We start from the raw sequence: 17,836 nt of genomic DNA, 5'->3' as shown, positions 1-17,836 counted from the left end.
GAGGTGGCACCTGGTGGGTGTTTGGCACTGGGGGCAGTTCTGAGGTGGTGGCCAGCGTTAACTGCTGGGACACAATGGCTTTGGGGGTGGGTTTAGGGGGCAGGGGTCTGTTGGTGGGCAGGGCACAGCCAGGACGTTGCACAGTGCCGTCAGGTCCCTGCACTGAGTGGGACCAGGCTGACGAGGTGTCCCCAGTGTGTCACGGACTGTGGAAGTGGACAGCGCCTGCTCTCTCAGGCTCAAGGCCATCTCTGCTGCTTCTCAGAAGCCCTCTGCGTGGGGATAGAGAAAGCCGAGAATGACCTCTGCTCAGATCCACCTCTGACACTAATTAGCTGTGCAGCCTTAGACAAATTCCTTAACTTCTCTGTGCCTCCATTTCCTTACCTTCATAATAACCGTACTACCTCACATGACATTGCTACGGACACACAAGCAACTGTGCGTGAGGTCCCGAGGCCCTGGCCCCTGCCGAGCGCCGTGGGAGGCCCCCATTGCTGCGTCACTTGCTGGTGTCACAGTCACTGTCCTGCGCTTCTCCTCGAGCTTCCCCTCCCCCTCAGTGCCTCATGGTGCTGTTTCTCTCCCTTCGATTACATCTCCATGCACTGCTCTTTATTGCTTTGCGCTTTTGGCCCCATTCATGCCCATTGAAGCATGAATGTCTGTAACATTTGGGGGCACACTTCTGGACAGCCGAGCTTCGTCCTCACAGAACGTCCCCTGCCCATGGGCAGAGATGGAGGCTGAGCTGCACGATGGCCGGAGTCGTGCCCTCCGCCTCTGCCTGGGATGGCTTTTGCATCTCACTGCTGCCTCTGACGGGGGACTCCTCACACGAGCGTACAGCTGGGGCGGCGCTCGCTCTGCTCAGAGAGGGCTCCCTGGGGACTGCCGGGACCCTCTGTAGCTTCTGCATCTGAGACGCTGCCTGGCACGGGGTGGGCACTCACGCTGTGCTGCTGAGTGGAGGAATGCATTAACGGGCCTTGTTTTATAGCAGATGGAAACTTTGGAGAGGAAGGGGCAGGGAAACGTCATGGCACCTGGTATTTATTTCTAGGCTCTGTTAGTTTGAAGGCTGAGTGACTGGAGGGTGACAGTAGTGGGTGCAGTGAGAGTGGAGACCCTTGTGTCACAGCTTTCTGTGCCGTCCGGAAGCTGTCACTCAGATGAAACCCTGCTTGCCGACCTCAGTTACCTTTCTGCAGGCCAAGGAGGCTGGGTGACATGACATCTCGTCCAGTGTGGCCGCTCTAACTGAAGCCCACAGATGCAGGGCTTAAGGACAGAAATGGCTTTCTCACAGTTCTTGGGCCAGAAGTCCAAGATCAAGGTGCTGGCAGATCCGGTATGTGCTGAGGACACGGCCTGGCTCACCACGGCTGTCTTCTCCGTGTGCTCACGTGCTGGCAACAGGCGGGTCCTGTGTGTCTTTCTGTGTCACAAGGACATTAATGCCATCACGGGCTCCACTGTCATGACCTCGTCTAAAACCAGTCCCTCCCAGAGGCCGTCTCCAAATACCATCCCTTTTCTACGTAGGAATTTGGGGGACACGTCTCAAGCCAGGGTGCTCCATGTGTTGCTGCCTACATCAGAGTCTCCTGGAACGTTGTGGGCTGCGGGGGAGCTTCCTCAAAGCAGGCGCCTGCTGGGCCTACAGCCCCGAGCTTCTGGGTGGAGGAAGGGACCCGGACCTGGCATTTCAGCTGCCCAGATGGCGAAAATGCCTGTGCAAGTTGGAAACTGGTGCCCTGTGGTTTCTCCTGAATTTCACTGCCTGTTCCACCAGTTTGCTATTCATTGATGCAGCCTAAGGAAAATTTAAAGTATAGGATGAACTTACAAAATGTGATTTATAGGTATGCAAATAGCATTCATATGAGTTAGAAACTGCTTTTAATCTATAGAGGAACGTAGCAATAAGTCTAATAGAAATGTCTGAGGAAACCACATACAAGATTATTATTCAATGGTGTGTCATACAGAGTTGTGACTCCTGGTGATCGGATGAATTACACAATAATTCTGCATGTGAAACTGGAAAATAGCTTCTTTCAGAGAGGATCTCTTATTGTTTGGAAGAGAAAGCCAGGAGGTTTTCTGTTCCTGGAGCCGCAGGGCCTCACCGACCTCTGTCCTGGGAGACCTCACAGTGACAACTGACACCTGCAGTTACATCGGGAACGGCGGCGGCTTTGAGGTGTCATCTGCCAGGAGCCAAATGCTGTGCTGAGCGGTTCTCAGACAGGTTATTTCATGCATGTGCCGTATCCCCACCTACAGGTGACTCCCCTGGATGAGGGCCCTGTGGCTGCTAAAGCAAATTGCTGCAAACTGAGGGCCTTAAATCCACACAGATTGGCTCTCATAGTTCTGGGGCTCGGAAGTCTGCAGGGCTGGTCCTTCTGGAGGCTCCAGGGGAGAACCCATTTCCTGCCTTTCCAGCTTCTAGAGGCACCTGCATTCCTCGGCTCCTTCCTCCACCTTCCAAGCCCGTCACTCTCATCTCTGCTTCCGTCATGTCACGGCCTTCTCTCTGACCTTGACCCTCCTGCCTTCCTCTGATAAGGACCCTGTGGTTACACAGGCCACCCGGAGAGTCCAGGATAACCTCCCATCTCAGGGTCCTTCACCGAATCACAGCTGCAAGGTCCCTTTGGCCACGTGAGGTGACATTTGGTTTCCGGAGAGTAGGCATATTTGGTGGGGGGCATTAGCTCACCACACCCCTTATGAAGATCTAGTGAGAAGACCTAAAGCACATTTCTTGGCCATCTTTAATATGTGCATTTCAATGATGGATGTTTAAATGATTAATTTAGTACCACTTCAGTATTAAATAATATGGTAATTTAGAAATAAATGATTTGTTTTCACTCTTACATGCCGTAAAATAATTTTATTCAAACATGCATCCTCCATATCAGTGTTTTCATCATTCTTGAAGCCGCTCTTGGAGCCCTCTAATAATACCCTTTCCATTTCATCTAGTTCTTTCATTGTGTGTGTACATAAATTACCTTGAATTATGCTTCTATTACTGCAACCTTATCCCAGGACATAAGAATTTCTCCTAATAACTTTAAAACAATTACTTAAAAACATACACTCTTTAAAAAACATTCTCTATTCTATTTTGGATTTTCACAACATAATCACTTACTGTATTCTTTTTAAAGTGATCTTTAAAGGGTTTTGTGCGGAGGAGCTCGCACAGCAGGCCTGGCTGTTCTGGGAGACGCCTGTGTGAGAGCTGGCCCTGGGCTGGCGTCGCGAGCGTCCTCAGCACCCCGACTGACAAGAGCGGCTCCCTGTGCCTCTCCTGTGTGCTGACACCCCTCTCCTCCTGGGGGTCTGGAGTTTGGGACATGCCCGCCAGAGGGGCCTGTGGGACCAGCCCCCCAATGAAGGCCCTGGCTCGGAGTCTCTGAGGAGCCTCCCTTGTGGGCAGCACTCCACACGTGTCTCACAAGCTGCTGGGGGACTTGAGCGCGTCCTGTGCGACCCTGGGAGAGGGTTCTGGAAGCTGAGGCTGGTTTCCTCTGGATTTCGCCCCGCGTGCCTTCTCCCTTCACTGACTGGCGTTCTGCATCCTGTCCCTGTGCTAAATCTTAGCGTGGGTACGACTGGCCGTGCAGCCCCTTGTTCTCCTACACAGTCGTCAAATCACGGGGCCCGTCCGTTTTGTCCTGATGACCACAGTCCTGTAATTATGCGGCCACCCCCTGGGAATGACTCTTAGTATTGAATTCCTCTGCTCTTTCTGCTGCTCTTATCTGTCCTATCGGGCGGCCTCTGCGGTACTGACTGCGGCTGTTCAGTGCAATACGATGTGTTGTCCCCACACGGTACCTTGTTCACGGGGATTCCTGGAGGGAGGGTGGTGGGCTGGGAGAGAATATCAGCTGACTGCCTTTCCTGGGGAGAATGTTTCCTAGAGGGAGTTCGAGGTCACATGCAGGTTGGACTAGGGGTCATCCGGGTGCCTGTGTCCCCCAAGTCTCCAGCTAGCACTGCTTTTCACTCCAACTGCCCCTCTGGTTAACATGCAGACTTGGGTGCGTGGGGCGTGCAGCAGCTCCGGCCCTCGGGCCACACTGAGGGTCAGGTCTCAAGGAGCCTTCTCTTCCATCCCTACCAGGAGCGGATTCTGCGCAGTCCTGTGCCGCTCCAGGCCCAGCTGGGGCAGCCTCAGAGCAGGGGGCGGGGGCGGGGAGGTAGTCTTGGGAAACGTTTTCTACTTCGGGAGGAACTTGAGCCTGACTAAGATTTACCGCTTCTCCTTCATTTTGACATTTATGTGGTAACTGGAGATTCCTTCTGTGGCGGGTTTTGTTCTGAATTCTCTCATTATGTGTAGGTAATAAGCAATAGAGAGCTGGGCTTTCTAATAATGAGCTGTTTATTTTTCTTCCTTAGGGCATTATTTCAAGAACAACTATGGCAGCATCAGGCATTCTGAACTGCGGACCCCTGGAATAAGAACGATGCTGCTGGTCCCCGAGGCCCAGTGAGATGTATAGAGCGGGCGAGGCAGCGGAGCGTCCCCTGCCAGGGACGGCGCCCCCTCGCATGAGGAGCGTGCAGGTTGCCCGGGGAAGAGCTGGGTACGGCTTCACCCTGTCTGGTCAGGCGCCCTGCGTGCTCAGCTGTGTCATGAGAGGGAGCCCTGCCGATTTTGTGGGCCTCCGCGCTGGAGACCAGATACTTGCTGTCAATGAAATCAACGTGAAGAAAGCGTCCCACGAAGACGTGGTGAAATTAATCGGGAAATGCTCTGGGGTCCTGCACATGGTGGTGGGGGAAAGCCTCAGCCACATGGAGTCGTGCTCCAGCGATGAGGAAGTGGGGTTCTATGAAGGAAAAGGCTGGCTGAAGCCCAAACTCGATTCTAAAGCATTAGGTATAAACAGAGCAGAGAGAGTCGTTGAAGAAATGCAGTCGGGTGGAATTTTCAATATGATCTTTGAAAACCCTAGTCTTCGTGCAAGCAGTTCAGAGCCCTTGAAATTGAAACAAAGATCCCTTTCAGAGTCAGCTGCGGCGCGATTTGACCTTGGACATGAAAGTATAAATAATCCGCACGCCAGCCTGCTCTCCCAGGAGGAAATCTCCAAAGTTGCTAATGACGATTCGGTGTTCGGCATTGGCCTAGAGAATCATGAAGACTTTGGGTTGGATGCCAGCATTCTGAACGTTGCCATGGTCGTCGGCTACTTGGGTTCTATCGAGCTTCCTTCCACGAGCTGCAACCTGGAGTCCGACAGCTTCCAGGCCATCCGTGGCTGCCTGCGGCGCCTGCGGGCCGAGCAGAAGATCCACTCTCTGGTGACGATGAAGGTCATGCACGACGGCGTGCAGCTGTGCACCGACAAGGCTGCCGTCCTGGCTGAGTACCCCGCCGAGAAGCTGGCCTTCAGCGCCGTGTGCCCGGACGACAGGAGGTTTTTTGGGCTCGTGACCATGCAGAGCAGCGAGGACGGCAGCCTGGCGCGGGAGGACGAGGGCGTCCTGCGGACGTCCTGCCACGTGTTTATGGTGGATCCCGACTTGTTCAACCACAAGGTCCATCAGGGCATCGCTCGGCGCTTCGGGTTCGAGTGCACGGCCGACCCCGACACCAACGGCTGCCTGGAGTTCCCCGCGTCCTCCCTGCCCGTCCTGCAGTTCATCTCCGTGCTGTACAGAGACATGGGCGAGCTGATCGAGGGGGTGCGGGCCCGGGCGTGTGTGGACGGGGACGCGGACGTGCACCAGAATACCAGCACGAGCAGCAACAGCGACAGCGGCATTGGGAACTTCAACCAGGAAGACAGAAGTAGCCGGGTGCTGGTGCTCGACCTGGGCGCCAGCTCCAGCAGGCATGGCCCCGGCAGCGGCACCTGGGACGGCGGGGGCGGGCGGGGCTCCCAGCCGTGGGGTGCCCCCTGGAGTGGGGCCTTCTGCCACGACCCCGACCTGGGCGCCCCGTTTGAGGCCGCTCTGCAGGCTGACAGGTGCTGGGACTTCGGCAAGCATGGAGGGCCCACCGCTCACGTGGAGGTGCCCCCTGCCTCCTCGCGCAGTTCCGTCCCTCCTTCCAAGAGAGGCGCTGCTGGCCCCGGCGGTGGGTTCAGCCAGCGGTGGCTCCCGGTCCACGTGCTGCAGGAGTGGCAATGCGGTCACGCCAGCGACCAGGAGTCTTACACGGACTCCACCGACGGGTGGTCCAGTGTCAACTGCGGCACGCTGCCCCCACCCATGAGCAAGATTCCCGCCGACCGCTACAGGGTGGAGGGCAGCTTGGCGCAGCCCCCGCTGAGCTCCCAGAAGAGGGACTGGTCCAGGAAGGCTTTTGGGATGCAACACATTTTCAGTCCCCATCGCAATGTTAGAAAGACTAAGGAAGACAAAAAGGTAAGCCTGCTGGGAGTGGCCCATCAAAGTGAGCTTGGTGTCATAGCTTAGTCGGCTACGGTGAAATGCTGGCACATCAGTCGCCGTGTCCCCAGTCCGGCTTCCTCTCACTGTGGCCTGTCACTGGCACAGGATGTGTGCTTTGCCTGTGGGCTGCAGGCTCCGTCTGGCCCTCTCAGTGCACTCAGCTCCCTCCCGTGGGCTCATCCCCGAGCTGGCTTTGGCTCTGCTGGTTCTCGGGGTCCTGGGTAGGACACCTGGGGGACAGGTGTTGGTAGAAAGGCCATTGAAGCCTCACAACCCTGATGAGGCTGTGCCCCCTCCTTCCTGCCCTGTCCTCCTGCCGGTGCCTGGGACAGCCCTGTCCCTTGGCCCCTTCAAAGCCCTTTGTGTCTCTGACTAGAGTCTTCACCTCAGTGGCCAAGGCAGCCAGCCTGCTGAGGAGAGAAAATTCTTGAAGCACAGAGACTCTTCATGATCCTTGCACTGCCTCCTTCATCGAGAAAACCCTGCTACAAAGCCATGCCAGCTGAACCCGACAGTGGCGGGTGGCGGGCTCCTGGTCGTCGGGGACGAGCATCAAACAGCTGGGGGCCGGCTTGGCGTAGCACTGCCCTCAAGCCCCTAGGTTGGCTGTGTCCCTTGGGGGCCTTTGTGTCCCCACACACACGCTCAGTTTGGAGCCTTAGGGAGGTGTCGCCCTCCCTTAGGACTGCTGGGAGAGGGCCACCAGCGGCCGTGGTAGCAGCCTGGGCAGGAGGGAGGCTCCTGCTGAGAGGAGCATGGCGCTGGGCTCAGATTGTTCCAAAGGAATGTCTCACAGGACTTCTGTGACGTTAGCGTACCTTTCCTGTGTCTGCTCGGACTTTGTTCTCGGTAGCTGGACTCTCCCCAGCAAAGCCTGCACGCCTGTGGCTGGGTAGGGCAACAGGCAGAGGAGAGCGTGGGGCTTGCGCTGGGGGTTCCATCAGGTTTTGTTCTAGAGCCTTCCGCTTCCGAGTCTTCTGTTTGTCACTACGGAGCACACTAAGGAAACACAAAGGTGGAGCAAGCACAGCTCTCCTGTAGCTTTACCTCGTGTATCTAGGCACAGAGGTTTGTTTTCATATACACAGTTGTTGCCATATGAGTTTGGGACTAAATCCCTAAGCTGGTGGTGCTCGTGGGAGTTCTGCCCCTCTGTGCACCAACCCCCTTCCTGGTCCAGGTTCAGGGTCTGAACCATATGCAGGCAGGGTTTCAGGGTCTCAGGGCAGCGTGGCTCCTGCCCCTCCTTCTCTGCACCCCACCAGCCCACCTGTGCTGTGGGCCACACCTCCCACCTGAGCCTCTTTCAGGGGCCTCCCCCCAGCTTGGGCGGGGGTGAGGCTGGGGAGGGAAGGCCCTGGAAGGCTCTGGAAGTTGGCTAAAATGTTGGTTGAAACTGAGGAATTCACCATCTCTTGGAATACGTATTCTACAAGTGGGTTTTCTCAATTGCGGCTGTGTGAGTACATTTCATAAGAATACGGTTTTTGTACGGTCCTATGTAGACCACAGTGCCGCTTCACGTCCATTCTCATTGGGTTGGAAGTGCCCTGTCTATACACTGTCTTAGATCCCTCACAGTGGGGTTCTGGCCTCGGGAAACCTGGGAGATGGGAATCTGCTGGTCCCTGAAGGGTTAAGTGATTTGTCTAAGGTCCAACAGTCAGCATTAGCAGGGTCATGATTCAGTGCTTCTTTATTTTATTTATTTAAAAGATTTTATTGGGGAAGGGGAACAGGACTTTATTGGGGAAGAGTGTGTATTTCCAGGACTTTATTGGGGAACAGTATGTATTTCCCAGGACCCATCAGCTCCAAGTTAAGTTGTTGTCTTTTTAATCTTAGTTGTGGAGGGCGCAGCTCAGCTCCAAGTCCAGTCGCCATTGTATAATCTTAGTTGCAGGGGCACATCCTACCGTCCCTTGCGGGAGTTGAACTGGCAACCTTGTGGCTGAGAGGATGCGCTCCAACTAACTGAGCCCTCCAGCCACCCAGGAGCTCAGCGGCAGCTGAGCTGCAGCTCGTCGTCTTCATTCTAGTTGCAGAGGATGCAGCTCGCTGGCCCATGTGGGAATCGAACCGGCAGCCCTGTTGCCCAGAGCTCGCGCTCTAAGTGATTGAGCCACCTGTCTGCCCTCAACCCTTCTTTACAGACTGTTTTCTTCAGAGCAGTTTTAGGGTCACAGCAAAACTGCGCGAAGGTGCAGAGAAGTCTCATATACCGTGTCTCCCACACACGCTCACAGCCTCCCCCACCGGATGGTACCTTTGTTACAGCCCGTGAACCTGCATGGACACGTATCACCCCCCAGAGTCCTTCTTTGCATCCGGCTCACTCGTTGGTGTGCATTCTGTGTGTTAGGACTGTGTAATGACACGTGCCCACCATCACGGCGTCACGCAGAGGGGTGTGCATTCTGTGGGTTAGGACGGTGTAGTGACACGTGCCCACCATCACGGCGTCACACAGAGGGGTGTGCATTCTGTGGGTTAGGACGGCGTAGTGACACGTGCCCACATCAAGCGTCACACAGAGAGGCGTGCATTCTGTGGGTTAGGACGGCGTAGTGACACGTGCCCACCATCACGGCGTCACACAGAGGGGTGTGCATTCTGTGGGTTTGGACGGTGTAATGACACGTGCCCACCGTCACGGCGTCACACAGAGGGGTGTGCATTCTGTGGGTTAGGACGGTGTAGTGACACGTGCCCAGCATCACGGCGTCACGCAGAGGGGTGTGCATTCTGTGGGTTAGGACGGTGTAATGACACGTGCCCACCATCACGGCGTCACACAGAGGGGTGTGCATTCTGTGGGTTAGGACGGTGTAGTGACACGTGCCCAGCATCACGGCGTCACGCAGAGGGGTGTGCATTCTGTGGGTTAGGACGGTGTAGTGACACGTGCCCACCATCACGGCGTCACACAGAGGGGTGTGCATTCTGTGGGTTAGGACGGTGTAGTGACACGTGCCCAGCATCACGGCGTCACGCAGAGGGGTGTGCATTCTGTGGGTTTGGATGGTGTAGTGACACGTGCCCACCATCACGGCGTCACACAGAGGGGTGTGCATTCTGTGGGTTAGGACGGTGTAGTGACACGTGCCCACCATCACGGCGTCACGCAGAGAGGTGTGCATTCTGTGGGTTAGGACGGTGTAGTGACACGTGCCCACCATCACGGCGTCACACAGAGGGGTGTGCATTCTGTGGGTTAGGACGGCGTAGTGACACGTGCCCACCATCACGGCGTCACGCAGAGGGGTGTGCATTCTGTGGGTTAGGACGGCGTAGTGACACGTGCCCACCATCACGGCGTCACGCAGAGGGGTGTGCATTCTGTGGGTTTGGACAATGTAATGACAAGTGCCCACCGTCACGGCGTCACGCAGAGGGGTGTGCATTCTGTGGGTTTGGACGGTGTAATGACACGTGCCCACCGTCACGGCGTCACGCAGAGGGGTGTGCATTCTGTGGGTTTGGACGGTGTAATGACACGTGCCCACCGTCACGGCGTCACACAGAGTGGTGTGCATTCTGTGGGTTAGGACGGTGTAGTGACACGTGCCCACCATCACGGCGTCACGCAGAGGGGCGTGCATTCTGTGGGTTAGGACGGTGTAGTGACACGTGCCCACCATCACGGCGTCACGCAGAGGGGTGTGCATTCTGTGGGTTAGGACGGTGTAGTGACACGTGCCCACCGTCACGGCGTCACGCAGAGGGGCGTGCATTCTGTGGGTTAGGACGGTGTAGTGACACGTGCCCACCATCACGGCGTCACGCAGAGGGGTGTGCATTCTGTGGGTTAGGACGGCGTAGTGACACGTGCCCACCATCACGGCGTCACGCAGAGGGGTGTGCATTCTGTGGGTTAGGACGGCGTAGTGACACGTGCCCACCATCACGGCGTCACGCAGAGGGGTGTGCATTCTGTGGGTTAGGACGGCGTAGTGACACGTGCCCACCATCACGGCGTCACGCAGAGGGGTGTGCATTCTGTGGGTTAGGACGGTGTAGTGACACGTGCCCACCATCACGGCGTCACACAGAGGGGTGTGCATTCTGTGGGTTAGGACGGCGTAGTGACACATGCCCACCATCACGGCATCACACAGAGGGGTGTCACTGCCCTAACCCCCCCCTGCTTGCCCTGTCCACCCTCCACCCCCCCACCCCGGCAACCACTAATCTCTCTACTGTCCCCACAGTTTTGCCTTTTCCAGAGTGTCATGTCACTGGAATCACACAGTATGTAGTCTTTTCAGATTGGCTCTGTCACTTAGTGACATGCATTTAAGGTTCCTCCGTGTGTTTTCATGGCTGGACAGCTCATTCGTTTTTAGTGCTGAGTAACATTCTCTTGTCTGGATGGACCACAGTTAATTATCCATCACCTACTGGAGGAGGACATCTTGGTTACTTCCAAGGCTTGGCAATTGGATGGGCTGCTGCAAACAGCTGTGTGCAGGGTTTCGTGTGGACGTGGGGCTTCAGCTCCTTTGGGTAAATACCCAGGAGCCCGATTGCTGCATCTCCAGGTGTTTCTCCGCTCCGCTCCCCTGGCACCTCAAGCAGCCTCGGCAGTGGCTTCCCAGTTGTCCCCAGACCCCTGCGTGCGGTCAGTGCACGAGCCCCCCAGATGACACTCAGCGCATCCCATCAAAAGAAGCTCCTTGCTGAGAGCTAGTGCTGCAGGGACAGGAGACCCGGGCAGTGTCTCTAAGGGAATGTTTATCTCCACAGGCCAGCTGGCCCCCTGCCTGCTGTGCTTTGGGTGGGAGTGGTGCGTGGTGCCCTGGGCATTGTGTGCACAGGCAGGGATCAAAGCCGCTCTCTTCACAGGGGCCGAGCTGTGTTCTCCAGATAGTTTCTACAGTCTATTTTAACACTTCCTGCCATTGTGCTAGGAAAACTCCCCGAGACCCATTTGTTGAATGCAGCGCTGTCCTGGCTGTCGTTCTGCGTCACAGAAACGCAACTGTGGCTTCAATGCCCGGCCTCACTGTGTTCATTAGAGTTCACTTAGCATTTCAGCTATGTCATACCCCATCGTGTGACTGTAGCACTGCACACACACACACACACACACACGCAGCTCCTGAAGGAATGACGGGTGATGCTATTGTGGACATTCTTACACACGTCTCCAGGGGTGGATGTGAAGGAATTTCTCAGGTTCTATGCAGAGTGGGCAGCTCGTCCGTAGCAGTATTCAGCTTTGCAGGCAGTAAGGAGGTGTTACGTTTTTAGTATCTGTGTTCATTCATGTTGACAAGTGGACACCACGTTTCTGAAGCATGGACAGATTTAATTATTTACTTATAAGAACCATGCTGGTTTCCCCAGGTCCAGTTCTTACCCTGGGGTGATGCGGTGAGAACCACATCAGATGTCACCCTACACATACCAGGGGTTGTACTGTGGGCCAGGAACCCCCAAAACAGGAATCTGGGAGCTTAGATACATGCTGTCCCCTTCCCCTCCTGAGATGGGGAGAGAAACCTCTGCTCTTTCATCAAATTCTCCTTCAAGACAGAGGGAAGAATCCTGGGTTTCCCCTCTCCCCCTTGGCAATGTGAGCTAGCGTCTCCAGGAGGAAGGTAAGACCACTACTCCAGGCGAGGTCTTGCAGATCTCATGCCTCTGCAATGTGAAAACATACCCTGGGGAGGTAAACTCTCCTGGAGTTTTCACTGTGCTTTCCGTCGTCATTTAACCACCAAGTTCTAAGACTTGGAGACTTTAGTCCAGGTCTCCAGTCTTGGTCAGATTCGCTCAGAGGCCCTAACCCTGCAGAAGCAACACTATTTTCCTGACCGTCCCACGCTAGCTAGTGTAAGAGCTCAGACGGCCCCACGTCCTTACTACAACTTGCCTTGTCAGGCTCTTCAGTTCTTGGCAATCTGGTGCTAAAGTGGCATCTCCTTGTGGCTTCAGTTTGCTTTCCGTTGGTCGTAAAGATTTGGATTTCCTCTTGGTTGAGGGCCCTACCCAAATCTTTTGCCCATTTTTTTGTGGGGTTATCTTTTTCTCTTCGGTTTGTAGGAGTTACAGATATAGCTGTTAACCCTTTGCTGATTGTATGTGTACACGTTACCACCCCAGCTCCTCGTGGCTGTTGTTTTCACTGGCTTCATGGTGGTGTCTTGATGGACAGAAGTCCTTAACTTGAATCCTGCCCTACTTGTCAGTCTTTTCTCTTAGGGCTTGCACCTTTGATGTAACACATTCATTATGACCCTGAGGTCAGATTCTCTCCTTTGTCGATGTAAAAAACGTCCAAAACTGTAGAGAGTTTTTGTAAGAGTTAATTGGAGCCAAACAGATGCCATCTGCCGGGGAGCAAGATCTCAAATGCTCTGGAGAATAATAGTTTCACAGTTTCTTCTATGCATTTGGAGTTAAGGAGGGCACAAGGAAGATGGCCTGGAGGTGGGAAAGCCAGCCAGGGATTAGATTACAGGAGAGTTAAGGAGACTGTGCTCTCTTGAGGGTGAAGGCCCCCTTGAAGGGGTGTTACTTCCCGTACTTCAAAGGTGTGTTAATCTAGATGAAGGAGAACGATGGACAGACCTGGTTTAAGACCTTTCACTCAAGAAGTTAGAGGCTGGGGCGTGAGGACCCACCAGACCTGCCCAGTTAGGGATTTGGGATCTGATTCCCGTGAGGTCATTTTCCATAGAACCCCTTTTTTTCATCCACACCTTTTTTTCCTAAAATTTTTTTGGAGTTGATTTCTATGAATGGAATAAGGTGGGTGGCAAGTTAATTTTTTTTCCTTATGGATGACCAGTTAGAGCACTAAATTCCCTCTCACGTAGCCCAGCAGTACCCCCTCAGCCATGTCATGTGTGGGTCTCTTTCTCAGTTTTCTTCTCAATTGTCAATACCCCCCAACAGTACTTTTTAAAATTGTAGCTTTTAATGTCTTTATATCTGATAGGGCAAATATCTTGACTATGCTGGAGCCTTGTTCTTTTATATAAATTTTACAATGTTTATAAATTCTCTAAAAATGCTTTTGGCATTTTTATTGCTGTATTTTTTTTGGGGGGGGAGGGGAACAGGACTTTATTGGGGAACAGTGTGTATTTTTCCAGGACTTCATTGGGGAACAATCAGCTCCAAGTCAAGTTGTTGTCCTTTCAATCTTAGTTGTGGAGGGCGCAGCTCAGCTCCAAGTCCAGTCACCGTTTTCAATCTAGTTGTGGGGGGCGCAGCCCACCATCCCATGCGGGAGTGGAGACTCGAACCATCAACCTTGTTGTTGAGAGCTCACGCTGTAACCAACTGAGCCACCCGGCCGCTGCTATTGCTGTATTTTAATCTGTAGACCAATTTGGGAGAATTGATGTCTTTAAAGATATTGAGCCTTCCTATTATGAAAATGATCTCTCTCTCCATTCATTTAGGTTTTCTTTATTTTCTTTCAGTAAAATTATATAACTACTTTATGGACATTGTTAATTAGATTTAGTCTTAGATTCTTTAGTTAGATTTATTCTTAGGTACTTTATATATTTTGTTTCATTATAAATGGTACCTACTTAAAAATTGGAAATGCTAACTTTTGTGATATGTAAAAGTGCAATTGGTTTGTTGATTTTTATCTCCAGCTGAGTTGCTAAGGTTACTTCTATTTGTTAATACTTGTCATCATGAATGTGTGTTTCTTTTTTGGTTATTTTGCATTCATTGAGATGATCAAAGCTTCCTCCTTTAATATGCCAATGTGGCAGATTACACTGATAGATTTTTTTTAAAATTTTTTATTTATTGGGGTGACAATTGTTAGTGAAATTATATAATTTCAGGTGTACAATTCTGTATTACATCATCTATAAATCCCACTGTGTGTTCACCACCCAGAGTCAGTTCTCCTTCCATCACCATATATTTGATCCCCCTTACCCTCATCTCCCTCCCCCCACCCCCCTTACCCTTTGGTAACCACTAAACTATTGTCTGTGTCTATGAGTTTTTGTTTCTTATTTGTTTGTCTTGTTCTTTTGTTGTTTTTGGTTTATATACCACATATCAGTGAAATCATATGGTTCTCTGCTTTTTCTGCCTGACTTATTTTGCTTAGCATTATACTTTCCAGATCCATCCATGTTGTCACAAGTGTTCCTATATCATCTTTCCTTACCTCTGAATAGTATTCCATTGTGTATATATACCACAACTTCTTTATCCATTCATCTATCGAAGGACATTTTGGTTGTTTCCATGTCTTGGCCACCATAAACAAAGCTGCAATGAACATTGGAGCACACGTGGATTTATGGATAAATGTTTTCAGATTTTTTGGGTAGATACCCAGGAGAGGGATTGCTGGGTCATATGGTAATTCTATTTGTAATTTTTTGAGGAACCTCCACACTGCCTTCCATAGCGGCTGCACCAGTCTGCATTCCCACCAACACACTGATAGATTTTTGAATGTCAAACCATACTTGCATTCCTGAGATAAACCTAACTTATAATTATCTTTTTATACACTAACGGGTTTGGTTTTTTAATATTTTTGTAGGATTTTTTGATCTTTGTTTATGAATGAAATGATCTTACAGTTTTCCTTTCTCTCACTGTTCTTGTCTGGTTTTGGTATCAAGGTTATTCTAGCTCTTAAAGCTATTAAATCAGTGGTGGCATTTTCTCCTCTTCTTCCTCCCCTTCTCTTTTTAGTGTATTGAATCTTTTATTTAAAAAGCCCTATTATGGATGAAGTTTGTTTTGTCTGTTACTATTATAGCTATAAGGTTTTTTGAATCAGCATTTTCTATCCTTTTTAAAAAAAATCTTTTTCATTTCTCCATGTTGTAGGAGTGTTTCTATTAGTAGATAGTTGGATTTTTCCCCCTAATCCACGTTGACATTCTTCTGACAGTTCAAGAGTAATATCAGAACAAATTGGCAAATTTGGTCCATTTATATTTATTGGGCTAACTAGAATGTTAGTCTTGTTCCACGATATTTCTGTGTACTTTTTGTAAATCTGTTTTTTCTAGGCTTTCTTCTCCTGCTTCTCCAGAGCCTTTGTTTTGTTTTCAGGGCTATTTTTGGTTTGTTTGCTTACTTCATTTCCCTTCCTTTCTTGGTTTGGAAGTTACACACTTTGTTTCTGTCTTTTAAATGTTTTTGTCCTAGCTGATTGTGTGGAACACAGTAGGCTGTTAGATAATTGTTGAATAAATAAATGTTTCCTTTAATTTTCTGTCTTAATTTAAATGTCCTTTCCTGTACATTCATCCTTTTCCTACTTGGATAGGAGAGCCAGTCTGTCTGCGTTTTCTCCTTCCTTTCTCTAGAAGGGGATTCACATGCTGGGGACACCTTTCTTCAGTTCCTTACATGTTCCTCTCATGGTCATCTCTCTGTTTGTCCAGTATTTATGTGTGAAATAGAATTCTGTGGGTTCTAAAATTGTCTTGATTTGGGGCTTTGAATTCTCTCTGGTTTGTAAAGTTTTGTTGTGACAGGATTTAACAAGCTGTGCCAGTTATTCAGCTGTCGTCCCTCAACCCTGGGTCCACCTCTTGCAGTGGTCTGTGGGACACGGGTCTGTGACCCCTTCCTCTGCCAGTTGTGTCCCCGTGCCTGCTCTTTCTTGTCTGTCTGCCCAGCCCACATCACCATGGCAACACTCTTCCCCCCTCGCCGGCAGTTCCTTCCTGTCACAGCCCTTGAGTCCAGTTTGCGGGCTCGGGGCCAGGCATGTTGCCCCTCAGACCCCAGCCTTGGCCTGCACCCCTCTGAGGCCCGGATCCCAGCCCCACGGCCCTCAGGCCGCTGCTTCCTTGCTGTCCCCGCCCTGGGGCTCAGCCGCTTCCCGTGTGGCTGCCTCCCGAAAGCTAGAGCCCCTTCTTGCCTTTTCAGTCCTCTGATACCTGGTTGCCAATTTATATTTATGTGAAATTCTCTCTGTTAAAACAACTGGTGAGGTTTTGCTTTCTGACTAGACCCTGCCCACGCGCTGGGAGAAGTGTGTCAGTTGGAAATCTTACTCCTCAAAGTCTCTGTTACCTCTCTTGGGAAAAACAGTCAGGTGATCTGGTCTCTATTTTAGGCTAAATCATCTCTTTGGCAAGAGTTGGTTTGTTCAGTAGTGCTCAGTGAGCATCTACTATGTACCAGGCACTGGGGGAGCGGTGGGGGGCGTTGCGGCCACCTGGGCACAGTCTTGTGCCCGCGGGGCTCGTGGTCTAGAGCTTGGACTTCGTAGGTTAGGCATTTCTAGTTCGGATTGTACCTGGGAAACCGCAGTGGAGGAGAAGGGGTCTGGGTCTCACCTAGCTGCCTCCCTCCCGCTGGGTGGCCCTGGGCAAACCCCCCACTGCCTTCCGGCTTCTCATCTGTAGATTGAGGAGGAGGGACTGGCTGTGCTAAAACGAGTCCTCTCCCTAAGTGGTGGCTCCATGGGATGGCTCAGTGTTGGCACTGGGAGAGGCTGAGGCAGTTGGGCACCCTTTGTGGTGGGTGGGGCCCATGACGCGGGACCTGCTCTCACCGTTTTCTGGCTGTTTCAGCAGACAGTGAGCCCGCAGCTCTCTGGGCCTCGTTTGGGGCGGATGAAGGCATCCTGGAGGGCCCCTTCCGCCCTTACATTTTGAGGCGACAGTGACAGGTGGGTCATTTCTCCAAGCCCGGGCCAGGGGTAGAGAAGGGCCCTTTGGTCTTCCCGGCACACGCTGGGCACCGCTGCCTCACGCGTGGCTGCTGACAGCGGGCTGTGTTCTCCATGCCCAGAGCAGTGAGATGGCGTTTGCTCCTCCAGCACGCTGATGTTGGGGTGCAGAGAGCTCGGGCTGGGCCAGGCCAGTGTGAGACATGAGGCTGTGGCCGGCATCTCCTGCTCGCCTTCTCCAGCAGTTACGGTGAGTGGGTTGCAATTTAAAAAGTGGAGCTACTTTGATGAAGGAACCGCTTTGTAGGCCCTTTTGCAGTAGTCGTCGCAGAAGTGCTGTTTCGGGGCTCAGGTACGCAGGGCCGGTAGGGGTGCGGGTCAGTGGTGACTCCTGGTCAGCAGTGGACTCTGACGTGAGAAACAAACCGATACGCTCAAGATTCCCCTTGGTGAAGTGTCACCGCAGAGTTGATTCAGTTCCTTGTGGGAGCTTTTGTGTCTGCTTGCTTGTTGGCGTTTTTCCTCCTATTGCCTTTAAACTTTGCCATCTTACGGCACATCCGTGCCTAACGAGCTGTTCTCGGCTTCATTTCCCTCCCTTTGATGGGACACGAGCTCAGAGCTGCGTGGAGGGGCCGCGCCCTGCGATGTGACGTGGCTGTCTCAGCCAGAGTCGCCTCTGCGGCCACCTGGGCTTTAAAAACAGGAAAGAAAATACAGACCAGCCAGTCTGGTTTGTGCCGAGGGCTCACTTCTTCGTACCTGGGGCCTCCTTTG

General features: G+C 52.3%; 1 protein-coding gene across 4 annotated transcripts in view; it reads left to right on the top strand.

The window, feature by feature from the left end:
- RGS12 (regulator of G protein signaling 12) overlaps positions 1-17,836 on the top strand; it is a 156,388-nt gene that overhangs the window by 49,432 nt on the left and 89,120 nt on the right. For all 4 annotated transcript variants that reach the window (XR_013994151.1, XM_081062131.1, XM_081062130.1 and 1 more), the window contains exon 2: positions 4,426-6,402. Coding sequence is in view for 3 of the 4 variants with exons in the window: in XM_081062131.1 (XP_080918257.1) it covers positions 4,522-6,402 (1,881 nt within the window). In the remaining variant the exon portion in view is untranslated. The remainder of the gene's footprint in view (positions 1-4,425; positions 6,403-17,836) is intronic.

The sequence above is a fragment of the Rhinolophus hipposideros genome (genome assembly GCF_964194185.1).
Source record: "Rhinolophus hipposideros genome assembly, chromosome: 1".
Classification (NCBI taxonomy): domain Eukaryota; kingdom Metazoa; phylum Chordata; class Mammalia; order Chiroptera; family Rhinolophidae; genus Rhinolophus; species Rhinolophus hipposideros.
Note: the sequence above shows the minus strand (reverse complement) of the source record. Positions and strands in the feature narration are given on the sequence as shown.